A 27,290-nucleotide genomic window follows, 5' to 3' on the forward strand; every position below is an offset into this window, starting at 1 on the left:
AAAGCTCTTTCCAACACATGAGAACCATAGCCTGTAACACATGAGAGACACAATCTGTCATACATGAAAGAAACAATGTTATACATGAGAAACACAATATTATATTGTATTGTATTGTATTGTATTGTATTGTATTGTAATCGCTCTTTTTTTGTCACAACAGATTTCTCTGTGTGAAATTCAGGCTGCTCTCCCCAGGGAGTGCGCATCGCTACACTGAGAGCACCACTCATTTTTTGTATTGTTTCCTGCCTGCAGTTTTTCATGTTTTCCTATCAAAGTGGATTTTTCTACAGAATTTTGTCTGGGACAACCCTTTTTGTTGCTGTGCTTGGGTTCTTTTACATACACTAAGCGCATGCTGCTAACACGACCTCGGTTTATTGTTTCATCTGAATGACTAGCATCCAGACCACCACTCAAGGCCTAGTGGAGGAGGAGAAAATACTGGTGACTGTGCCAGGATTCAAACTACTGTCCTCAGATTCTCTTGAATTACCTCGATCTAGGCCATCACTCCACATATGTAACACATGAGAAACTGTTTTTCATACACACCTCTTCCTGCAAGCCAGAAAGACAACCATCAGGTAATCAGATGTTGATGTGTTATACTTCACTATATCCAGGGTCATACAGACAACCAAGACTGACTTTTTACTTCATAACTTGGACACAGAAATGGGATTGAAATCATGGGAAATACAAAAGCAGTAAAAAAAAATACTTGCTCCTCTCCCTGCTTCTTCTTTGCCCTTCTTTTTCTCCTTTGTTTAATGATTTTTAAAAAGGTCAATCCATGTAAAACCATTTCTTTGAAAAATATCAAAACACTTTTAAAACAAATTCGACTAAAACTCAGAAACAAATAAGCAAATATATGTTTTATCTTACAATGAATTTTTTTTTTTAATCATAATTTCTCACAACCATCATAATCACAATTTCAATTCATTCTGGGGCTGTCAATGAGTCACTTTTTTTCTTCTTCTTCTTTTTTTTTTTTTTTTTGCCTGAATGTGTTCAAAGGCCATCCAATGTGATTCATAATATGAGGTAAAACAATGCATAAACTGATAAAGGCACTGCTTAATAACATATACAAGAAGGAGGGGAATGAGTATTGCTGTCTTATTGAGCCAAAATAAGAACGCAGGCACACTTCTGAATAAAATTATCATGAAAAATGCTGAAGAGGTAGAATTCAAGGAAAAATCATGAAAATGGTTGAACAAACTGAAAAAAACACATTCAGGAATGGGGAGAATGTGTAAGCTAAGAAAAAGCAAAAGGGATGAGAATGTCTGCTAAACTGGTGACAACCACCCCATCATAGTTCAATTCTCAACCATCAGCTAGGGTTTGAGAAAGAGACTATGACCCCAGACAACAAATACCTCATTGTCAATCAGTCTTCAGACACATAGAAAATGGGTTAGGCTGATGAAGACAGAAAATACTTTCAAATTGTAAAATAAGATAACATCCACAAATACTGATTTCTTTACAAACTCCAGCTTGTAAAAGCTAATCATGCTATGTGATCTCCTGAGTGCTCAATACGGGTGTCCATGGTCCAGAATTTTCTCACATGGTTTCAAACAGCGATGATGATGGTGATCTAATACAATATAACACCTTACATGAGTTCCCAGCAAAAACTTAAAAACAAAGGGTACACATTAATTTCAGACAGCTAGACTGGATCCCACATTCCTGTCTGGAAAACCAAATGAAGCACTATCTCTGTTCATAATATCTCTGTAATCATGAAACAGAACCAAGAGAAAAAAAAAACATGCTGGAACTGTTCAAAGATTTTTGTTTGTTTTCTTCAGGCAGCACAAAAGGTATTTTCCAGTAAAGTAAATTTGCTTTATGGCGATACACATATCTGTACATACAACTTTTTTTTTTTTTAACAAGCCAACAAATAAACAAAACAAAAAAACAAACTCAAAACATACAGACAATTTCAAAAGAGATGAAATATGCTGGTACCTTAGCAAGTGTAGTATCTAAATCATATACCCTGGACAGTCAGTAAATGTCAGTTGAAATGGAAATTATGTACACTGGTTTGTCAATACGTTCCATTAAGAAGAAAAATTGACATTAACACCTCTTTTAGATGGTTTGTTTTGTTTTTTTTGAGAAAATTTAAAATAATATGTCAACTTTTTCATCAGTAAAACTGATGCAGAACCACAATGTTGTAAAATAATTCCCTGACAACCAAGCATGATAGAAAAAAACAAAAGGTTCATAAAAGTCAGTTCAAAGGAATACAAACACTGCTAGGCAAAATCTGTTCAACATTCACTGAAAACAAAAACAGTCACTGTAAATAAAATATTCAGTAACATCTGCCTGAAAATAATAAACAAGCATGGACCCATATATGCAACAGTTTTGTACAATCAAAAAAAAAAAAAAAAAAAAAAAAAAAAATATATATATATATATATCTATCTTCATCTTCAAATTTCTCAGGTCTCCAAATCAAAGTGATGATGAATATTCACAAAGCCTAGTACAATGAACTGAAAAATGTGGTTGCAAATTAGCTATAGTGGCCACTCCGTCTAAAATAAAAGCTTAAAAAATTTATTTAAAAAGCTGACAGAGAAAGCAGATATGTAAAAGGTAAGTCTGCACAAAATCTGGCTGAATACTTCTCCAGATTTTATCAATTAAACATTTTTGAGTTATGCATTTATCTGTGTTGTAAGCACATAGCATGCACATGTTCATATATCTGAGCCAGCAAGTAAGAACTCAAAATATTTCTGCACATAATAACCCAAACATCGACACTTTGGTAGTGGTGGTGGTGTTGTTTGCTTTTTCAGAAGGCGCAAGTGGTTTTGATGCCAGCTTTCAAATTTACAATGGCATTCTAGTTTACATAAAAGATTCTATTTCATTTTGGGTAATCAATAACATTTTGTTCTACAACACACACACACACACACACATGCACGCACATGCACGCACGCACGCACGCACACATCTGCATTAGAGAATGAAATATCAGAAACTAATGAATACTGTAAAAGTTTGGAGCTCAGATTTTTATAAGTCAGCTGGTAAACCAAATAAACTTAAACCACAAAGAACGACAAAAATGAAAATGTATTAGTATCTGTATTTGGAAGCAAACAGACACTGATGAAATGGATAACATGTGGAATATTACATTTCATGAAACAAATTACTTTTCTTTCATTATTATATTCTGTCTCCACCCCCACTCCCCCTCCTTCTCCCTCACATGCTGCTTTTTGAAAGACAAAACTCTGCTTATTCAATTTCAAGCCCTCTGGAGCTTCAAAGGACTAGGCATATTTAATTCTGCAGCACTCAGCAGTGTACTCTCTGCCCACATCACCAGCCACTCACTGTAACTGGTATGCACTGAAAAAGATAATGAACCACCCAAATGTGAGCATGCCAAAAATGATAATCCCAGCAGTCATATTACAGTTTCAATATATCAATGACAGAAATTGGTCAACTCCTGATAACTGGTTTTGTTTTGGATCTGTTATCAGGAGAATGGGCTGCCACAATCTCCAACACCATTGCAAAAATGCTTGAGAATGTAAATCAGTGAACTAATGTGTAAAGTGGAATACAAGAGGAAAAGCTAAAAAAAATAATCATTTCATCATGATTGGACTAATATGTCAACAGCACCATAAAATCAACAAATAATTGTGTACTGAAATCAATCATAATATTTTACATTAAAATTCAAACCACACACGCATACACACACACAGACACACACACACATGCGTGCGCGCACGCACACACACACACACACACACACACAGAGCTCTAAGTGTAAACAAAGTTGCAGCATGCTCTTGACAAGCAGCCACACATGGACTTGTTTGATTAAATAAAATCATATCACTGGTTAGTCAGAAAGTACATAACAATGGTCAACTGTTTAGAAAACTCAATTAGCATAATGCATGGACTTGTTTTGTTCACAAATCATATCACATCACAAATCAGCAAGTACATAACAATGGTCAGCTATTTGGAAATCTCAATTGGCGTAATGCATGGGACTTGTTTTATCAAATCATATCACATCACTTGTCAGCAGGTACATAGCAGTGCTACACTGTCTGGAAAACTGCACTGGCGTAACCATGCATTTCTTGTTATAAACGACTTTTGACACACAGGATTATCCGTAAAGGGCCTGGAATCCTGCCATCATACAGGCCAGTGATGCATCCGTCTCTCAGTGTTGCTCCTTCTCTCTTGTCTCATCGCTGGCAAGCAGTGAGGATTGGTCAATCTTGTCTGCAAGGTATAAAACCAGCAAGTTACACAACCTTCAGACATATACTTACAATATATGCACAAAATTTTTGTATGTTTGTGCCTGGAAAACAATGAACAAGACAGGCAAGGCCTTCAAGAACCACCTGTGATATGCACTTTGGGGGAGGTGTGTTCTGTATCAAATATTATCAAATTTGGGAAATAAAGAAAAAAGTATTAGAGCACGATTGAACCAAGCCTGATAAGTCTGAATGCAAGACAACTCACTCACAGCGCCAAACCACATCTGCTTACTGGCAAACAAAATTGATATCAACTTATGTTTATCTTTATTGCGACAAACTGATTACTGATTCGAGGTGACAACACTGTTTAAATCATGTTAATTTGATGTATCTTGATTACTTAAGAATTCTTTTAAAAGCTTGCAGTAAAGAAGACATTGCCATCACATCAGGCACACCCCAATATATTGTTTTCTCCAGATCTGTGCAGACTGGTGTACCCTACCGAAATTGAGAGGTGCCAGGTTTTTTGGTGTGTGGTTTTTTAAGATGTTATTTCTAGTCAATTCAGTATCCACTCTAAAACATTCATAAGCAGTACACATGACAAGTGTAGTTAGTGTCACTGTACTTATTAATTCTGTCCATAATTTTTATTTCTTTTCTTTCAAATGCGAACAGTTTTCTGGATCCAGAGCCTCAACGAAAGAAACCACTCATGATCCAAAAATATGGCTTGATCTGGAAGACTTACCACGTTTTATTGGTATGACAGTTATGGGGTTGTTGTTGTTGCTGTTGTTGTTTTTTTTTCTCTTTTGCTATGTTTAATCCAAATTTGGTATTGGCAGACAAAGCCTTTCCAGAGAAAATTAATTTGTTAAGTTCAACACACAGACACACACACACACACACACAGAGACAACCAAACACTGGGTTATTACATATACCCTGTTTACACAAGTGAGTACTTTTTTTTAAGTATAAAATATGAATATACAAAAAAACCAAAAAAAAACCAAGTGCTCTCAATGGATGAGAAAGAATGCACACTCATACAAACTACACAGAGCTATGCGTTTCTACTTTCATGAATTTCTTCTGTGGGAGGAATACATAAACATAAAGAGTTTGAAACTGAAGGACAATAAACAAACCAGATTTTTTCAGGATATTTATTTCACCCTGTCATCTTCAATTATTTTCCATTTGAAAACAAGATGAACATCAAATAAAATATGATTAAAAAAAAGAAAAAAAAAGAGTGAAATAGCAGAAGGTGGTCTGGTAGTCAAACTGTTAATGTGAAAAATGAAGAATGTTGATATCCCTCCATGCAGTGCGCTGTACTTCGCACTGTGTTCAAAATGAAAGCAATGTTAGATGGGTAGAAAAAAAAAAGCAGTTTGATAATCAAAATCTATGAAATAGAATTAAAAAAATTATGCAAAGCACATGTTTAAAAATTAAACTGTTCTTTTATAGCTCATCTGTTGATTTCTGATTAGACAACAAAGTGATAAATAAAAGAATGCTGGAGGGGAAAAAATAAAGTTATCAGTATAAAAAAATAATAATAATAATTCCCCATTTATTATGCATCTCAAAACATTCTAGCCAGGACTGGAAATGCCAGGTCACTCCCCACCCCCACCCCCTCCACCAGCCATCTTTCTGTGTCAACAAAACATTCCCTACCCAGAACTTTGGACTGGAAGGGTGAGTTGCAATCCACATCCAGATCATCCGCAGAGCCTGACGCAGAACTGCACACTGCGCCATTGGTCTTTCTGTGATTCAGGAGCCTGAAACACATCAACTTACTGAGCGCCTGCTCCCAAGCATTGCTCTGGCGTCATAATGTGTCTCATTAAAACTACTTTGACATTCCTACATATGTGTAAACTCCAAAGAAAGGGAACAAACTTCTGCAGTATTTCTGGATGTGTCCAGTTAGGGGGGAAAATTATATTTACTGCCTTTTTTTTTTTTTCTGCATCAGTATGGCATGGAAGCCTGCTGAGGCTGTATAAACTCCCAAGGGTTGAATGAGGTAAAGTCAAGTGTAAAGGTCCCATAGCCCTTAACAGCCACTGGGGCTTTGAATTCACATCCACTGTGTCTGGGGCATGGTGTAAGGAAGATGAGGACCCATCCTCTCCTTCTGCTGTCTTTTTGCCTTCCACAACCAAAGTCTGGAACCCATTCACACCTGGGTGGGGTAAGTAAAAATCAAAGCAAAAGTGTCTTTTCCGAGGACACACCACCACCATCCAAAAGTGGCCTCAAGCTCTGATCACTAGCAAACACTGGATCAGAAGTTGAACACCTGATTGATTTTGTCAAGGTATACCTCCTGAAACACAATGCTGCGATCAATTTTGTGCCTGAAACACATGCTGTGATCAATTCTGCGTCTGAAACACATGCTGTGATCAATTCTGTGTCTGAAACACATGCTGTGAACAATTCTGTGTCTGAAACACATGCTGTGATCAATTCTGTGTCTGAAACACATGTTGTGATCAATTCTGTGTCTGAAACACATGCTGTGATCAATTCTGTGTCTGAAACACATGCTGTGATCAATTCTATGTCTGAAACACATGCTGTGATCAATTCTGTGTCTGAAACACATGTTGTGATCAATTCTGTGCCTGAAACACATGCTGTGATCAATTCTGTGTCTGAAACACATGCTGTGAACAATTCTGTGTCTGAAACACATGCTGTGATCAATTCTGTGCCTGAAACACATGCTGTGAACAATTCTGTGCCTGAAACACATGCTGTGAACAATTTTGTGTCTGAAACACATGCTGTGATCAATTCTGTGTCTGAAACACATGCTGTGATCAATTCTGTGCCTGAAACACATGCTGTGAACAATTCTGTGCCTGAAACACATACTGTGAACAATTTTGTGTCTGAAACACATGCTGTGATCAATTCTGTGTCTGAAACACATGCTGTGATCAATTCTGTGTCTGAAACACATGATGTGATCAATTCTGTGTCTGAAACACATGTTGTGAACAATAATGTGCCTCAAACACAATGCTGTGATCAATTTTGTGTCTGAAACACAATGCTGTGATCAATTCTGTGTCTGAAACACATGCTGTGATCAATTCTGTGTCTGAAACACATGATGTGAACAATTCTGTGCCTGAAACACATGCTGTGAACAATTATGTGCCTGAAACACAATGTTGTGATCAATTATGTGCCTCAAACACAATGCTGTGATCAATTTTGTGCCTGAAACACATACTGTGATCAATTCTGCGTCTGAAACACATGTTGTGATCAATTCTGTGTCTGAAACACATGCTGTGAACAATTCTGTGTCTGAAACACATGCTGTGATCAATTCTGCATCTGAAACATGCTGTGAACAATTCTGTGTCTGAAACACATGCTGTGAACAATTCTGTGTCTGAAACATGCTGTGATCAACTCTGTGTCTGAAACACATGCTGTGATCAATTCTGTGTCTGAAACACATGCTGTGATCAATTCTGTGTCTGAAACACATGTTGTGATCAATTCTGTGTCTGAAACACATGCTGTAATCAATTATGTGCCTGAAACACATGCTGTGATCAATTATGTGCCTGAAACACATGCTGTGATCAATTTTGTGCGGTAGAGTATATCTGAGAGAACAGTGAGAGAGAGAATGATGGAATCGATGACAGAGCATGCATAAATGAGTATCATTTCCAACAAGGTTTGCAGACTTTATAACATCAATCTAGACACAATACAAAAGCATTGCAAATATGAATTAGCAGCTTTTGGCTCTGTTTTTCCACAAGAAACACTATTAAGAAAATGTTACCACCGAAGTACATATACGTGCAAATATATCTTAAGATATACTTGTACATGTGCATGTGTGCTTGTCTACAGACATTGGAGATTGATAATGATGAAGACATCAATGAATGTTGTGCTTTGAGACCCGCTCTGTTCTCTGGGGACTGGTCAAGTTGAAGACTTGTTTGATTTTTGTCCTTCTTTATCGCAAGTTAAAACAACAAGCACGTTCGGTGGGCCATGTAACATGTAAAAGAACCCGTGGCAATAGAGGTTTGTTCCTGGCCAAACTCTGTATAAAAATTTACTCTGATAGTAAAACAATTACAGTTACGGTGACAAAAAGAAATACTATACAATTCAATAAAGTTAGCTACTATAGGAGTGAGGACTTATTTCCACAAAGCAGACCATCATCAATTTCAAGAGAGAGTAACTGCTTGGATGGAGTGTGTGTTGAAATTTTATTGAAGCACACACATGCACAAACACACAAGCAGCCATCCAAGGGTGAAGAAGCATGTGCACACAGACACCCCCCTACCCTCCACCCCCACCAGAACATGTATGCAAATGCACACGCATGCACACACACACACACACACACACACACACACTGACCGGAGTTGTTTGGTGAGAAGTTGCACCTGAGACTTGTATATCTCCAGTTCGTCTTTTAGCAGATCAATCTCACTGTTCTTCTCTTGTAGGTCTTGGCGCAAGTTGTACAAAGATTCTTCCAGCAAGTCACACAAGGCCTGTCAGAACAGCCAGATGAGAAATGTTCATGCTCTGTCTGCATGCTTGATTTCTGGTGTGTGCAGATGTTTGTTCTACACGGTTTTACTCTGTTGTTATGGAGTTGCCAGTCCAGAGTACACTGGAGTTTACAGAGAGCATTATCATCAGATTACATCCCTGATAGACAGCTCCAGCTGAAAATCCATGGCCAATAACTTTTTCTCTCTTGACTTTGCTTAAGGAACTTACTGCTTGTTCCTCCACATAAAAAGACATCAAATTTCCTTAATGAATGGGAAATAACTCAAACTTCTATCAACCAGTTAGCAGCTATACTTGATGACTGTAAATGGTAACAGCTGAGTAACCAAGGGTCCAGTTCAAGGCAGGAAAGTCTGATAATGAACCACAGGATTTCTCACAAATCATTCAAGACAACACTGGCATTCTTATTCAAGAATAGGGTTTTCCTGAAACAAGCTTGCCTGTGTGCATGTGGACATTTATCAGCTGCTACACAGAGTGCAGTCTATGGTTGATTTGTTTGTCCTGAAGTTGTGTTGGCATCAATGGTTTAGTTGTGTTCTGTGGGCATCGCTAACAAGTGCAATCATACTGCATGCACTTGACTGACAAGCAGAAAGCAAGCTATCTCATCATCACTATCATCATCATCCATAGAGTGTTCACAATCAACAGGCTGATTATTCTGACACTTTTAAATGTTTTAATGTTCTATACATACTCAAGTTCGCTTCTAACAATCTGCCCAGTCTAGAAACACCTGTCGAGTGGAACATAATTTTATTTCAGAGCTGGATAATCATTTTACGCTTTGTGATTGCTTTAGGTTGTGAAATATTCTTTCTTGTCAATTACAATACTGAACAAAAACAAATGCACCATTTTTCTTTCACAAAGTCTGTGCATATGAAATGTAGTCTAGTGAAATCGCTGGACTAAATTTCAGCTCTTCGTCAGTGATTTTGGTCTCAGACTTTTCAATGACATGTTTAATCTGGGCATTTCCATCACTGCCCTCCCAGTGAATTGGACACCTGATTTCAAGCCAGCCTGTAGTGTTGCATTATAATCAGAAGGGTTGTGTTCACAACAGGACTGGTTAGTATACACTGAGAATAACTGTGACAGTCAGGCTGAAGCATCACATCACACAGACTATTAATTGCTGATAGTTCAAAGTATGTTTAACACATCTGTTATCAATGAATGAAACACAAATTTGAGATTATAAACAAATTTCATATATTTTCTGAATATGTTATGTTCTGTTAGTAAAAGCAGCTGAAATGAACACAGAGAGCAAATGAAAATTAAATGCGTCACCATATATCAAACTGCAGATAGTCATGAATTATAATAAAAATTTCTTGTATTCTACACAATTTTCAGCCTAGCATTCACTCATAGTTTATCAGGAACTCCAGTAGAAATGAAATCTTTTAGTCTACTATTTTCAAGAGAAATAGAAATCACACAATGTATACAAACACACACAATCAAGTCCTTCAACTGCCATGCCTATGCTGTTTATGATTTCACCTGCAGACAACAGCTGATCTTCTTTGATCAATGCAAGTGCATTTTTTTGTTGTTGTTCTTTTCAATAACCATACTGGACAAATGTTTTACATCTCACACAAACTCTTTATTATCACTCATCCCTCCCTCACTTCCCTGATAAAGCTGGAGTTACATCAGCTGATGATGCGGCAATACATCTGATCAACACGGCTGCAGTTATCACCATCACCATAGTAATTTATGTATATATGCACACATAGACACACATTGGCTCTCTCTCTCTCTCTTTTTCTCTTTCTCAGAGTTGCATTGCACACACATACACACATTCTCTCTCATGCATACATGGGAGTGCACACACACACACACACACCCATACTCAACTGACTTGAAAATGGCTACCCCCAAACCCCCCACCCACACACTCACATACACTGAGAGAGCTGCACTGAAAACTGGACATATGAATGTACAGAAATGTACATCGACACTCTCCCTCTCACACACATACACACACACACACATTCTCTCTCTCAGAGCTAAATTGAAAAAGACCACACACACACACACAGAGAAAAAAAAAGCAACAAAAAAACAAAGCCTTGCAATGAAAACAATACACATCCAGGCAGTGATGCACACAAACTCTCTCTCTCTCTCTCTCTGTTTAAGAGTGTAACATAAAACCAAGTCAGTGAATCACCATGCACCTAAAGAAGGTCAATATGATTTTGCTATTTTGTGTTTTAGCTCATAATTTTCTTGACAAATCACAACCAGCAGACAGGCTGCCTGAGAGAAAGCAAATGGCAGTGAAGTTCATAATTATATTTCATGCATCTGAATGACAGAGAAACTTATGGTGTGGCTGAGATGAAGTGACAGTTCACAATGAAATAAAATAATAGTTCATGTACAGTGGAAACTAAGAACAGGCTGAGAGCAAGAAAAAATTCAACTTGATAAGGCATGGTGCTTGTGGTTTTTTGTGCATGTGGTTGAAGTGGTTATTGTAATCTAACATGGAGACGCTTAAAATCCTGGAAGGACCCCTCAAAATTTACACAGAGGGTCCCTACATTTTTTCTTTATGGGAAACAATGACAATCAATACCCATTTCTGGACTGGAATCCTTGACGCTGGTATAAGTGCCATCCCCTGACACAGTGATGTCATTACCCACATAGGTCTGTCTTGCTTCTTCAGCTGCAACAGCTTTACCATCATCTGCTACTGCCTCTGTGGCCTTCCTGATCATAACATATTTCGACGACTGGCCCAGGCTTTGTTGTTCAAAGAACAGGGCATATCCATGTTGCCTATCTGTATCTGTATCAAGTACTAATAGGGATGGTCAACCCTATTACTACTGTATCATGTATGTATGTGAATGACTGGTTTGAAAGCACTTTGTTTTCCTCTGCACAAGATTCAGTGCTGGAAAGAGACTAATTATTATCATCATTATCATTATCATTATTATTATTATTATTATTATGTACATCGGCAGGAACCAATTCTGGCATTACAGTACTGATGGGAAGACTTTGAGGAGAGCACCTTGAAAAAACAACAACCCCAAAACCAACTTGAACAGAACTGTTTCAGGGTGTCATAGGCCAGGCCAATCTGATTAGGGTAGCACTCCCTGAGACATAATCCAGACAGGCACAGCCCCAGCCTAGAAATCTTTTTTCCCTGAGCTTGATGTCTTCCTATGTCAAACAAAGACAAAGGAAATCTGTTCATCTCAAAACTCTGTTGATCAGTTTGGATGTGCAAAAACTTTCTGGGTTTTTGCAGCCACACTCAAACTTTAACTTTGAGGCCAGATCACTGAAGACAGGTGACTAGAACCCAAAGGTTTCTTACAACTGGGACATAAAAGTCGTTCCACAAACTGAACTAATAATTCAAAGTCAACAAAACCAAACCCTGACAGTTCATTATCCTTGTCAAATTTCAGTTTTTCACTCGACACACATGGTTCACTAACAGACGAAACTTTGAAGTAAACCGCTGATGTTGACAGCCTAGGTTCGTTCGCACTTTCATACGAACTCTCACCCTGGTGGGAACTCTGTTCTATTTTTTTTCCTTTTCTGTGGGGGTATACCTTTTTTTCTTTGCTTTTATGCTTTTCTTTTACCCATGACTGCTAATAAATGGTGAACTTTGAGATTAAAATTTGATAAGAATAGAATTAACAATAATCTTACACTACAAAAGGACTCGTATAAGTTGAGTGATCTGACAGGTGGAACCTATATTTTAACAATCAAAATGTAAAGCAATGCACATGGGAAATAAAAATCAACAAATACTATCACAAGACTCCACTTGATGATGGCACGCAAAGCAGAGGGGAACCAAATGTTTCAAAGACGCCCTCTGATTGGCTGAAAAATATGTTGCTTCACCATGAGTGTATCACAGACAATGAATGAAAAGCTTTCTTTCAAACTCCTTTGGCTATGTTAGAAAGTAGCTGGAAGGAGATTTTGCTGTTTAATTTCCACTTCAAATTTTGTTTCTATGTTTAGTAGAAGATGAGATATGGTCATTTGAAGTTTATGTATATTCAATTGACTTCATTCATCAACAAATTTCAACACATACACCTCAGAAAATAACAAAAAAAATATTTCTAAAATCAGAAACAAAAATATAGTCATATAGTGAGAACTGTAAGGGTTTTTGGAAAATTAATCACCTAAAATCCCAAATCATACCAAAAAGTGATCTTTTTACGATTCTCAATGGTAGAAGCTTGCCTTAACTCTTTCCATACGAACGGCGAAAGAGACGATGTTAACAGCGTTTCAGCCCAATTACCATCATCAAAATATTGCAAGCGGAAGGCTCTTATACTGAAGACGTGAATGTTGACAAAGAATACCACAGTTCTGACGACGGAAGCTAAAGGTTGGGTCATTCAGACACCCACTGGACATCCGAGGGGTCTGTGTAGAGGAGAAGAGAGGACTGGCTGTACTAAGTGAATTAAGTGGACAGTTTGTCTTTGAGTTCAACTCTGGTTTTTCTCTCCTTGGCTGGCTACATCTGCCTCAAAGTACCCCCACCTCTCCTGTCTGATAATCACTCTCACTTTGAATCTTGTCAAGTGAAACCATCTGACATGATTCTGCCACAACTAGCACTAAAATCACTGTCATCAATGACTTATATGTACGCTTCTGTAACATCTTTGCTGGCAAAATCTCAAAAGTGTTTCGTAATACGCAACTGTTTCACGAAGCCATTGGTGCCAGGTAGTGGTTCATTGTCTGCCATTTTGAAAGCGTCGTCTGAATTTCTGAGGGGTGCTTCAAATAACACCCTAGAATGTCCAGTCAAAGCGTGATTAGGTGCTGCTCCTCACTAATAAGTAAAGAAGGCATACAAAGCTTTCCTACTGCTGCTTATTGGGACACAGCAGCTTTAAAACAGGAATGGGAAAATTAATGAAAACTGACTTTATATATATGTGTGTGTGTGTGTGTGTGTGCGTGTGCGCGTGTGTGTATAAACTGAATACACACGCACACACACACGCACACATTACATATATATATATATATATATATATATATACAAATATATATATGTGTGTGTGTGCGTGTGTGTGTGTGTGTGTGTGTGTGTGTGTGTTGTGTCCTTGGGAAATAGTGTAGCATTGTAATGGATGTATATATGTATGTCCTTGGCACTCCACAGGTTAAACTTAAAATTTATGTGGAACATTTCACTGCTATGCTCTGACAACGATCATTATTCTATCATTTTTTACCCAGTAATGCGAGTCAAAATTAAAGACTTTCACAAAACATGGGTCATTTTTCAAAGACTTTTATTACCTAAGGACTTGAAAAGGCATGTCATTTGTTTTTCAAATTTCAAAGTCTGTACAGACATTGCAATGGACACACACACACACACACACACACACACACACACACACACAGAGCCAAGATAGGTTGATTACATAGACTCATTTTATTTATGCACACTTGTAACCAAACAAAGACAAACAGAAATGATGAGGTTCTATGTGACAGATCGTGTCTCATAATCATACATGAACTGTGCATGCAGACACATTTCCGCACATGTTTACAGTGTTCTATTTCAATTATACAATCTCTGTTCAACTCACACAAACATGAACAGCAACGTAACATCAATTAGGTTGTCAAGCTTCACTGCTTAAAAATCTGAGCTTGACGGTCTGTGACTGGCACTGTCAGATATGTCTGCCCCATTCTCTGTTCTCAGGATCAAAAATTTTCAGAAACATGATAAGATATATGTCAAAAGGACACACACACACACACACACACACATATGGAATCTCTCTCTCTCTCTCTCTTTTTCTTTTTTTTTTTCTCTTTTCTGATTTTTTGTGTTTTTTTTGTTTTTTTTTTTTGACCTCCTATTTACCAATGAGAAAAATATTATTAAAGATGAACAAAAATTGGACAGACTGACTTCAAGGACCTTTTATTCTGGAGTTTTCAGGAAAATGAAATGGTAGGCAGCACACTGATTCACAGGTACAAGCACAGACAATCAGCAATGGTACCAGTATCTGCACAGTGATGATGATGATGGTGGTGGTGGTGGTGGTACACTCACTCTGCTCTCCTCAAGACTGTCGTGAGGTCCTGGAGGATCATCAGTACAGAAAAAGTCTCGAACCGGCTGACTGCAACATGGCAACAACACACATCAAGTTACACAAGACAAAACAGCAACAAAAAATACCAACAAAAAAGTCATCAATGTGATGTCACATATGATGATGATATAAAAAGTGGTTTCAATCTGAAAAGAACCACCACCAAAAAAAAACAAAAACAAAAAAAAACCCACCACTTTCTTCCTGTCATAGTCAAGATGGAAACAAATTTTCAGTCACACCTGTGCGTCTTGAAGTAAGCTGGCTGCAGGCTGCATCTATGTACACAACACAAATGGACACTTTCTTTTTGCTTCAGGTAAAGAAAACATGTTTCTGAAAATATTAGATCATAAAAGTCACTTTGTTTTTAGTATCAAGGAAATCATCCTCTTCATTGTCAATATCTTTGCACCAAGGAAAGAAAACAAGTCATAACTAATCAGATTAGCAACTGTGAATATAGAAATTACAAACTTTTTTTTTTCTTTCCAATCCAACACATACAAATCTAGACCTGTGAAGCGTGCATAGACACAAGCAGGTTAATTATCATAGTTTGTGCAGTGTGTCTGATTCACTCAGAAGAACCACCTATCCATATCATCAATGTATGAATTAACACATTTCCTCCAGCAGTGTGGAATTCACATGACTGGTCAAAACAGAAAGCATAGCCTGCAGCTTTAGGAATTTGTGAAGCACAGCCTGCTTTTGGTATGACTTGTCACTGTGAAAACAAAAGCACTTTCTGTGACTTTTATGATGAGGGGAAATAACTTGTATCTTCATCTTCATTTAATCCACCATGTTTTTAACTGTTTGCAAGGCACGCTGGGTTATAAGACTTCCTCAAAATGTTTGTTGTTGTTGTTGTTGTTGTTGTTTTTAATTCTGATTTTAACAATATGTAACATGCATCATATTAAAGGTGCATACCAAAATGATAAATAAGAAGTCAAGCACAGATGGGTTGATCACTGTCATTGTCGTGGCGGCATTTGTACCTACAGCTTGCACTGATGTCGAGGTCCTGATATAATCATGGAAACTCTCTTCACATTTTACACCATCTTCTTGCATCTTGTACAATACACATATTTCGTATACAAGAGCAAGGAGAAAAAAAAGACAAAAAAGAAAGTATGTGTAAGCAAGTGTCAAACATTAAAGAACACAGCTGCAACTGTTTATCAGTATAAAAGCACACGGATAAGATTTGTGAATGAACACGGTTGATTTCTTTTTTCTTTTTTTCCCATATTTTTTCTTGCCAATGATGAAATCCATCAGCAGAACACTTTAAAAATGGGGAGGAAAAAATGAAGAATAAGAAAGAAAAAAAAGAATGAAAAATGTATGCTCTGTGGCCTTACATGCAACTGAAAATAAAACCATTATTTGGGAGGAATAGGGTTCAGCAAAAAGGTATACTTGAGACCGACCTGTTGCACATGTCTCTGTGACCAGTGATGTTGTCCAGGAACAGCTGAAGTCCAAGTCTTCTTCTGTCCAAGAAGTCCTTGTCAAAGTTGTCCCGAACCCATCGCTTTGGGGGCAGGGCAAGCTGAAAGGCTGGGAACAGTTGCCTGAGCTAATGGAACATGATAATGAAAAGGTTAATGCAGAGTGAAAAAAAAAAAGCTTTTCATCATGCATCCACATACACATGTATACACACAAATGCGCACACCGAGACACACACTAACATGAACACACTCTCCCAGTCACACACACACACACACACACCTATACTTAAATACAGGCAACTCTTCATGCAAACCAGATGAAAATACTTTCCCCCTACAACATCTCTGTTTTAGTTTCAAGGAGGTGTAAATGCTTGCAGATGTGATCCATATATGCTACAACACATCTGCTGGAAAACACCAATAGATAAAGAAATAAATGGAGCAAATTCATGACCACATGAACCCAACATGCTGATCAGGCCTTGACAGGCCCTATCTCAATACTGGTGTATTTTGTTAAACCACGATGGGCGCAATAGCCGAGTTGTTAAAGCATTGGACTGTCAATCTCAGGGTCCAGGGTTCGAATCACGGTGACGGCGCCTGGTGGGTGAAGGGTGGAGATTTTTACGATCTCCCAGGTCAACATATGTGTAGACCTGCTAGTGCCTGAACCCGCTTCGTGTGTATATGCAAGCAGAAGATCAAATATGCACGTTAAAGATCCTGTAATCCATGTCAGCGTTTGGTGGGTTATGGAAACAAGAACATACCCAGCATGCACACCCCCGAAAACGGAGTATGGCTGCCTACATGGCGGGATAAAAATGGTCATACACGTAAAAGCCCACTCGTGTGCATATGAGTGAACGCAGAAGAAGAAGAAGAAGAATTTAAAGCATGACACAGCTTTAGTGTAAAAAATATATAACTAATAGCACTTGTCAGACACCAGCTTCTTTTTTTCCTCTCTCTTTTTTTATATATATATATATTTTTTTTATTAATGTCATAGCATGGATATTTAGTAAATGAATAAAGCATTATGAGAAAGATTATTTCAAAAATTGTTGATCTTCTCACAAATGTTCAATTATATGTATTCCACACAGTATTATAATCAAATCTGTACTGCACACTGATCAATGTCAGATAACGTGACTAAGTGAATGCCAAGATAAAACTGGTGAGACTGAGATGCTGGCTTCTTTTATCTGTGCTTTTTTTTTCACCATACATGGTGTGTGTGTGTGTGTGTGTGTGTGTGTGTGTGTGTGTGTGTGTGTGTGTGTTTGTGTGTGTATGAGAGAAAGTGAGACAGAGACAGAGAGAGAAACTGAGTGTTTGTGTGTATGTGTGTGTGTCTGTCCAATATGTATGTTAATGTGTGTAACACCCAACACAAGGGATAACAGCTCAATGTGTTATTAACAGCAAATAGCCACTATCACTTTGATTTACACAGCTGTCAGTGTTGGGTCAAATCAGGTCAAGTTAGTGTTGTCGGCTGAGATTTTCCATCTCATACTGGCTAGAAATACTATCAGTTGTTGATTTCTGTTGTGGGTTTTTTTAATATTTTTTTTTTTTTTTTTTTAATGTGTATGAGTACACTTACCTGTGCTAAGTTTGTGTGTGTGCGTGTGTGTGTGTGCGCGCGCTCGCACACGTGTGTGTGTGTCTGTGTACGTCTATGTGTGTCTGTCTGTCTGTGTTCTCTTATCAATAGTACACAACCTGTAATTCTTGTGTTTTTCTTTTCATTTGGTCGTCACTATATCTGATGTTGATCATTAATCATCACTATCAGTATCATTACTTTGTTTTGTTGACTGAATTATGTAACAATGTCACACTGTCTTTTTTCTAAATATCATCATGCTTCCAGTCATGTCTTGTTTCCAATGTAATAATTTTCACCATGTGATATCTGACAAAATCCCAGACCAAAAAAAAAAAAAATGTGTTGCTGATTTTCTCATTCAAGTAAGAAAGCAGCCAAAAACATTGTATTACTTACTGTCTGTTTCAAATGAGACTGCAAACTAAAAATCACATTGCTTACTTTCTCATTCAAAGGAGAGAGCATCCCAAAAACTGTATTGCTTATTTTGTCACTGAAGTGAGAAAACAAAAAATAAATAAAAAAAACATTGTAGTGCTTACTTTGTCATTCAAGTGGACGAAGTCAGAAAACCTTCTGAAGACAAACCAACTTGAGGGGGGTATGTCAGACGCTGTTTTCTCCACATGGATTTTATACACCTGAAATACAACGAAAGCATATCATACTTTTAAAAATTGTATGGTATATGATGGTGATATTATACAGCATCTATCCTCAGTTGGAGACCAAGCTCTGAGCGCTTTACAAACTCAGGGTCATTTGCACAACAGGCTGCCTACCTGGGTAGAGCCGACTGATGGCTGCCATTTGGCGCTCATCATTCGTTTCATAAGTTATTCGATCTGATTTCAGGCACACACACAACACACTCAGACAGACATGTAACATTTTATGTGTATGATCGTTTTGGTTATTTACCCCACCATATAGGCAGCCATACTCCGTTTTTGGGGGTGTGTGTGCTTGGTATGTTCTTGTTTCCATAACCCACCAAAAGCTGACATGGATTACAGGATCTTTAACATGCATATTTGATCTGCGTGCATATACACATGAAGGGGGTTCAGGCACTAGCAGGTCTGTACATATGTTTACCTTGGAGATCGGAAAAATCTCCAGCCTTTACCCACCAGGCGCCATCACCAAGATTCAAACCAGAAACCCTCAGATTAAAAGTCCAATGCTTAAACCACTCAGCTATATGCTCATCCATCTTTAAAAAAAAAAATATATATATATATATATATTCACACACACACACACACACACACACACACACACACACACACACACATATGCACACACACACACACATACATTTTTTTTTTTTTTTTAATTCCTGCCTCAGCAGCTTTCTTCCTTTCTTCTATGGAATAACCACAATCATTTCTTGATTATTCTGTCACTAATTAAGCAGGTCCTGTATTGTCCACACACACCCCCACACCCCCACCCACACACACACACATGGATGAGTACTGCAATTCACTCAGCAAGGTTGTTACAATGTCAGGTATTTTTAAATGTTTTTAACTTTATAATTATTTTTACTTTTGAATAATTCTGGTGCAATATTTCACTTTTGTGCTTTGAGAAAAACCTGCTTTTTTAAAATTCTCAATAAAGAGAGCCAAAACTAAAATGAAAACTTTTATAAATATTGGTCATTTCTTACACACTTTAATCTAGAGACTTGAAAAGATATTTCTATTAAGGACTTTTGAAAAGCTGGCTTTTGATGACTTAAAATGGTATGTCATTAATTACAAAATGTTATTCTTTAAAACCTGTTTCCACCTTGGTTAACAATTCATCTGGCACATACACCACTGAAAAGAGAGTATGGCTACCACACCCAGAAATATCCATCCACATATACAAGATTGAATCTAGGAGTTGCAATCCATGAACGGAAAAGAAAACTGAAACTTCTGATGACCAAGCTTCTATGGTCTCATAGCCCAAAATGGGTGTGTGATGGACTATCTCACCGTGAATTTAGACCGAGCTTCCATGATCTCGAAGCCCAGTATGGGTGTGTGCAGGTCTCCTGGCAGGAACAGCTCTCTGGTGTGCTCCCCTTCAGAGCTGTTGCTCCCTTCTTCACTCACCACCGACAGACACTCGTCATCCTGGGGGTTGCTGTGATGTGCAGGCAGCAAGGAGCGGGAAGGTACCATCTCATCCTTCAGCCAATGCTGGAAATTGGCACTGAGGTCTGTTCTGGCATCTGCAGACGTGGTGGAATCCTCAGCTGGAGTGGGACATACAAGAAGATTTTTCATCAGAATATATTGTTAAATTCACCATTAAAACCCCATGGCCATAGGCAGAAACAGCAACAACAACAAAATAAAACACCACTCAAATGAAATACTGAGGCTGGCTATGGGGTTATCCATCAGTCTCTGGTTTACTCTGTGAGTGTGTGTGTGTGTGTGTGTGTGTGTGTGTGTGTGTGTGTTTGTGCCTGCATACTTGTTAGTAGTATGGGATGATCTTTGTTCTTATCTTTTGCATGCATCAAAATCATCACTTTTCCCATTGCGAAATGTTTTGTTGTTTCTTTCTTTCTTTGAATACCGCACGCCCCTCCAAAGCATTTTGTTTATTGCATTTGAATAACCACAGATGGGCCAATAGCTGAGTGGTTAAAGCATTGGACTTTCAATCTGAGGGTCCCCAGTTCGAATCTCGGTAACGGCACCTGGTGGGTAAAGGGTGGAGATTTTTCCGATGTCCAAGGTCAACATATGACGATATGTGCATACCTGCTTGTGCTTGAATCCCCTTCATGTGTACACGTAATCAGATCAAATACGCACACTAAGATTAAGGATCCTGTAATCCATGTCAGCGATTGGTGGGTTATACATACCAAGCATGCACAACCCCAAAAACGGAGTATGGCTGCCTACATGGTGGTCATGAATACATGTAAAAGCCCACTTGTGTACATGTACACGAGTGAATGTGGGAGTTGCAACCAAGGAACGAATAAGAAGAAGAATAGCTACAAAATGTGTCCGGAATGTCCCATGGAAGAAGTCAGTAACCTGGAATCAACATAAGGGACTTGATATTGTGTGCTGGATTATGTCCTTTTGCATGAATTATGATCTGAAACCTGAATTAGAAAGATTGTCTGGGATCCGGATCTTTCAAACATTATTTTCATTGTTTAATTCAAATACTCATGGAATATTTCATTGCTGTGCTTTGTTGGGGTTTTTTTTTTGTTTGTTTGCATGTTTGTTTGTTTTTCCCCTGTAAACTTTTAAGTAAAGAAAGCCAATAATAAAAAAAAAAAACAACTTTTTTTTAGAACTTAGGTAATATTAAAAACAAAACTTTTCATAAAAAAATAATAAATAAAAGGCTTACAATGTTACATTGTTTTTAATATACCAATTTCTGTAATATACCAATTTCTGTAGCCTGTACAAACCTTGCTGAATGACTGCACTGTTGTTCTTTGAGTCCTGTAGCCCTGACTGATGAAAGTTTTCATCATCACTGTGTGCTGGGCTGGAGGTGCCCAAAGTCTCAACTGAGTCGGATTTCTGAGAGATGTATGAGGCACCTTGGGAAGACTCCAAGTCAAGTTTTACAGAAGTTTTTCGAGGTATCTGTTGAGCATTGCTGACTGTGGCAGCAATTGTGGTTTCCTTTCCATCACACATGATGATTAAAGACGAAGGCACACTATAAAGATAAAAATGTCAGTGCAGATGAATTTCTTGTTCAGGGTGAAAACTGCTAAATGGCAAACTCTGTCCTGCCACAAGCTGCTTAAACATGGAGTGTAAAATGCCCAGGTGCAAATGTTAAGGTCCCATGAGGAAGAAACCTGTAAATACATAAACACAACACACATACACAATAATATGTATGCTTAAACATGTGTGCATGTTTTTTTGCTGTTTTTTTTGCTTGTTTCTTTTTTGTTGTTGTTGCTGTTTGTTTGTTTCTTTCTTTCTTTTTGGGGTGGGAGGGTAAGTTGTTGTTTTGGGGTTTTTTGTTGGGTTTGTTTGTTTGTTTGTTTGTTGTTTTTTTGTTGTTTTTAATAATCATTTCAACTGGTTATATTGTGTGCAACAATCACTTTGTTTCATTTGTTCGTTTTTTTAAGCACTGCTTGATTCTAAGATGCTGTTTCAAAACTGTTATTCTTTTGTTTGTTTTTATACAATCATGCAGTTACTTGACTGAGCGGCAAGCCAGTCATATAGTACATGTATAGATCTATAGTGTTTAACTTCTGGGTCAGATAAGATAAAAACTGTCATCACATTAAAAGAAAAAAAAAGGTATCCTGAGAACAGTGGTGAGCTCCCAATGATATATATTTTACTACTGTTAATCAGTAACTGCTCAGTTCAAATTCCAATTTGTTTATCTACACTATATCTGTTTATTTACATAGTCATGATGAATATGATCATATAATAAAAATTATCAAAACTTTTCAGCTGCTGGTAAACTGTACTGAGCTGAGAAAATGACCAGATCAAATAAACTGCCAGTAAAATCAAGTCTCTCTCAGGATTGCCTTTTTTTTTAATAGTTTTTATTTTAAACTCATATTAAATGATATTTTCCTAGAGTACCATGCCTGTACACATATTTTTTTAACATTACATTCAATAAAGTTAAGGCCTTTTTTACTTGGGTGGGCATTAACATGTGTCTTGGCTAAGTCTCTTTGTCAACATGGAGAAAGAAAACCAAAAATCACCAGCCGCCGTGGCGAAGTGGTTAGCGTCGCGGACTGACGGCTGGGAGGACGCGGGTTCGAATCCCAGCGGAGGTGGGTTTTTCGGCCCGTGGCCGGCTCCTACCCAGAGTTGAGTGTGCTGTGGGCTTAAATGGGGAGACTGGGACCACACAGTCGAGTATCATCCACTTCAAGGATGCGTCTTTGGGTGTGTTGCTCTAATTACTTGACCAACACTGCAAGTGTCTGTATCTCTTGGGCCTGGTTAACGCCGGGATATCATTATGACAGGAAGCGTAGAGTACAGCCTTGTCACGCAGTCCCAAACCAAAATGGACCTCCATAGCAACATTGTCGTCATCATCGTCATCCTCCTCCTCCTTCATCGTCATCAATATAAACAAAATAGTCTCAAAGTCTGTGGCCTTTCATGCCCTGCTCTCATGGTGACCTCAGTTTCGACACCCCTCCACTTCTGTGCTTGGGGTGAGTCCTGTCAATGTCGTCAGTATCGGCGGATTCGTCGGGGGCTGTTGTTTGAGGGACGTGGTGGCGGTCTCCACTCTGGGAGGGACGCTCACTCAGTCTGGCTCCGCGACTAAGCCATTATTGTCGTTAGTAGGGGGCTTAGTAGGTGGTGTCCTAAGTACGTAAAATCAGAACAGGCACCACTGAACACCACCGAAGTGACTCAGCAGCAGTGCAGGGTCTCCTCTGGTGTGGCCTCCAGGCGACCTAACATCGATGGTTCCCTGTGGACTGCCGACGCTGGAACTGCGACGGACGAACCCGGGTGTGGCCGTGTATGGGGGAATCTAAATGAGCGGCGTGGGAGTAATGCCACTGAAACGGTGCAGATGATGGGGCAGAAAAAAAAAAAGAAAAAAAAAGAAAACCAAAATCAAAGGTTTCACACATTTTTTATCAAACACATTCAAACCTTTAGAACTAGAGTACATTACTTTTTTTTGTTAAAGTCTACAAACTGAAACACACTCAAAGATTCTTCTTCTTCTTAGTATTCTTCTTCTTCTTCTCTTTATTATTATTATCATCATCATTATCATCATCATTAATATCATCATTATTCATTATCATGAGCATTTATGCCTAATCTTGAAAACAACCCCTAGGCATTTACAAACAGAACACACACGTAAATAGTGAAAAGGAAAAATTGAACACAAAATACCAAACATTATCAAAAATAATTCACACACCCCCACAAGCCCCCCTTCCCCACCTCACCACACACACACACAACCGCAACACACACTAGCACATATGCATGCACACACACACAAGTCATATGACACAATCATAAATAATAAATAGTACACAATCAGAAATACAACAACAAAATCTGAAACTCTAAAACTCACTCCCTCACTGATGGTCATTTTAGTTCATACTGGGAAGGGATGAGTTGCCGAGAATTATTCAGGAGGGGAAAAGGTGGGTCTTCAGACTGGATTTGAAAGATTGCAGTGAAGATGGGTGACAGAGAGGCTGAGAAAACTGATTCCAAAGAATGGGGGCTTGGTTTGAAAAGCTGTATTGGCCATACATTTTGGTTCAGAGGGAATCCTAAGCAGGCTGGTGTCAGAAGAAGAGTGGAGTTGGCATGAGGGTAAGGATGAATGAGATCAGAAAGATAATGTGGACCAGTAACTTCAATGGACTTTTTATAACTTTTTTTTTTTTTTTTTTGCCATGAAATAGCTTTTCCTGTGTGTACTCAGAATCAGATTGTCAGAATCCATAACTTAAAATGGTAAGTGGAATCAGTGAATCACATCCTAACAATCACACGAGTTGAATCTCAGCTTTTCCTTCTTCTGGATCATCACCACGTGCACTGACAGACTGCACATAGGCATATGAACTAATAAAGTGATGGCAGCAAATCAGAATCCATTGGTCATCTTTATAATCATCAGATACAATATTTCACAGACTGCAAAGTGGCATATAAAGTGATGATGTGACAGAGTGAGTTACGAATGCCTGTGGCCAGAGGAAGAACGAGAAATATCATTTGTATATTTAGAATACCTGTATGAATGTGAAAATGTTTTGCACATGCTAAGTGTGAATCGTGAGCTGTGCATGTTTATGTGTGTGTGTGCGTATATGTGTGTGCGGTAACGCCAGTCTGAATGTATCAGAGCTCAGGTGATGTGTGTTTGTGAGACAGAGTGAGCCTTGACTGTTCCGAACATCAGGTGGGGAAAAATTAAGTTATTTCATTGTTTATTCAGTGGTTAAATTCCTGGATAATTTTATTCGAAATTCAACTTATGATTGAATAGTTATTGAGAAATTAGTAGTTTTTGCTGTTGGTTTTGAAATGTTTGTGATAAATGAATACTTTTTATGTGCATTTATAAGATGGTGTGACTCTTAAATGAATATTGTATTGTTCATTGTTGACTGGAAAATGGTATGAATGCGTCAGTGGTGTGAAAAGACAGCAGATATAAGAAAATAACATAAGGGGACAGTTAAATGAAAGGGGGGGACATTAAAGAGGATTAGATGGATGCTCGTTCAGAGTGTCGGAAGGAAGAATTAAAATGGAGTATGCAAAGAGCTAAAACATGGAAAAATTGTTGTCAGGGCTCCATGTTGACTGGCTACGGAGTGGAGGGACCCCTTGTGGAACTGATGTTCAACGAAGGAGGTGGTGCCCGAGTGTCCCACGAGTTGAGTGGGGTGGACATTGACACATGTTTACTGTGAGTAGACATAACTGGCTGGCCTAGGACTCAGTTCAATCCTGGGATTGGATCAAGCAAGTGTGCACAGTGAGAATTATGACTTGTGACAGTCAAGACATTTTGTTCCTGGGTTAGAAAAACATAATTAAAATAACTTGTTTCCGGGTGACAGAGTGCATGAGTGGATGAAAAAAACCACAACATTTTTCATTTTGTTTTAATATTTATAACTGGCTCAGGGGAAAATTCCTTGTGTCTGTTTTCTGTTTACTAAGAGAGTGAGAGACTGAAACCTGAAGCGAACTCACTATATATTTCTTTCATTATCCTGTCTGTCTCCTCACCCCCCTTAGTAACAGATGGCAACAAGCCAGAATCCAGAGGTCCTCTTTAGAATAAGCAGATACAATATTCAAGACAATGGAACATTTTCAAATTCTATAATTATATTATGTACAAATCAGAATTGTGATACTAACACTAGTGGCCAATGTGTAACATAAGGAATACACCTCTCTCTCTTGTTCACAGCTTGAAATTAACAAAGTAGCTGGGCGTCTATCCTTGATTGATACAAAGATCGGTGCTTTGTGGAAATCCCGACGAAAATGTCACAGAATGACATCAGCAATTGTTACATACGTTAATTTTGGTGGGAGTTCGTCGGTAAATAAAAATACTGTGCGAGTTTGTTGGTACTTTTGGTGGGAGATTTGGCAAGTATAGAAACTGGAGGAGGTGTTGAGGGTTACGTGACTAAACGGTGGATCAAGAGTTTGATTCCTGGATGGACTTTTCTGTATGCAGTGATATCAGCCATTGCTGTGAAAAGTTCATGCAGGACAGCAGCGAAAGCAAACTCAAGAATCAAGAAAGGTCCCCATACACTTTTAGTGACCGAGAATTGAACGTTACATCCGTTAATTATTCGGGACCGATGCCGAGCTGTTCGCTGCACATCGATCGTGGATCGATACCCAGCGCCGGCCTGAAGTTAACGTACTCAGACTGTCAATACCAAAGTCTAGTCAAAGTCAAAACTTTGAAAACATACCTAAGGCAGAAAATGTTCTGCTACTCTTTAGTCAATCCGCTGATTCAGAGTTTGGACAGAACTTTTTGCCAAGCCATGACTAAAGTTGAACATTACCGCCATCTCTTGTAAAACAAATCAGTCACGTAATGTCAGTCATGAACACACGTGAGTCGAGCAAGTACGTATCCATTAGTTAGAACTAGAAGGCAGACAGACAAAACATCAATGACATAAAACATTATGCTTTGAGCTTACCTGTTTTCTGAATGATACACCCTATGTGTTAACTGAAGTTAAACTGACTGCACTCTAAAACAATGACACTCGATCAAAGAGTCGAACACAATCAAATGAATCATGGGGTGATGTAGCCACGACTGATGACAACGCAGTGTGAACGATGCATATCTGCAGATAAATTAACCTTCGTTTCAACTTTTCATGATACAGCATGCTGCATATCATTCTGTTCTAATTCTACAAGTGTGATAAATAATAATGCGTCCCATACCGATGAAATCGCTGCACAGCACATCCATTGTAAAACACGCGGCCTTTCCAGTCGATTAATGAAAGAATCTTCACTGCGTGGAAACGGGAAGTTCTCGGCTCACGTGCTTT

At 38.3% G+C, this 27,290-nt stretch overlaps 1 protein-coding gene across 3 annotated transcripts; it reads right to left on the bottom strand.

Annotated features, from left to right (window-relative positions):
* Positions 1 to 267: 267 nt before the first annotated feature.
* Positions 268 to 27,290, bottom strand: LOC143292570 (uncharacterized). 3 transcript variants are annotated; one of them, XM_076602990.1, is made up of 9 exons: positions 27,181 to 27,290; positions 21,645 to 22,046; positions 20,188 to 20,450; positions 18,736 to 18,834; positions 16,543 to 16,691; positions 15,055 to 15,124; positions 8,754 to 8,890; positions 6,009 to 6,115; positions 268 to 4,323 (listed from the first exon to the last, which is right to left on the bottom strand). In XM_076602990.1, exons 2-9 carry the CDS (start codon positions 21,877 to 21,879, stop codon positions 4,262 to 4,264), a joined length of 1,122 nt encoding a protein of 373 aa, XP_076459105.1. In that variant the 5' UTR covers positions 21,880 to 22,046; positions 27,181 to 27,290; the 3' UTR covers positions 268 to 4,261. The 3 variants fall into 3 exon arrangements, 2 of the variants coding, with proteins under 2 accessions (XP_076459105.1, XP_076459106.1); XM_076602991.1 differs by lacking the exon at positions 27,181 to 27,290 and adding an exon at positions 26,925 to 27,170; XR_013056663.1 differs by lacking the exon at positions 268 to 4,323 and having other exon boundaries at positions 15,002 to 15,124.

The sequence above is a fragment of the Babylonia areolata genome, chromosome 18, assembly GCF_041734735.1.
Source record: "Babylonia areolata isolate BAREFJ2019XMU chromosome 18, ASM4173473v1, whole genome shotgun sequence".
Classification (NCBI taxonomy): Eukaryota; Metazoa; Mollusca; class Gastropoda; order Neogastropoda; family Buccinidae; genus Babylonia; species Babylonia areolata.

Coding starts and splice junctions, on each gene's coding strand:
- LOC143292570 (XM_076602990.1), bottom strand. CDS start 21,879: ATGTGTGATGGAAAGGAAACCACAATTGCTGCCACAGTCAGCAATGCT. Junction 16,692..18,735: donor TCGTCCACTTGAATGACAAA/GTAAGCACTACA, acceptor ATGTTCCATTAG/CTCAGGCAACTGTTCCCAGC. Junction 6,116..8,753: donor CTTCTCACCAAACAACTCCG/GTCAGTGTGTGT, acceptor GATGTGTTTCAG/GCTCCTGAATCACAGAAAGA.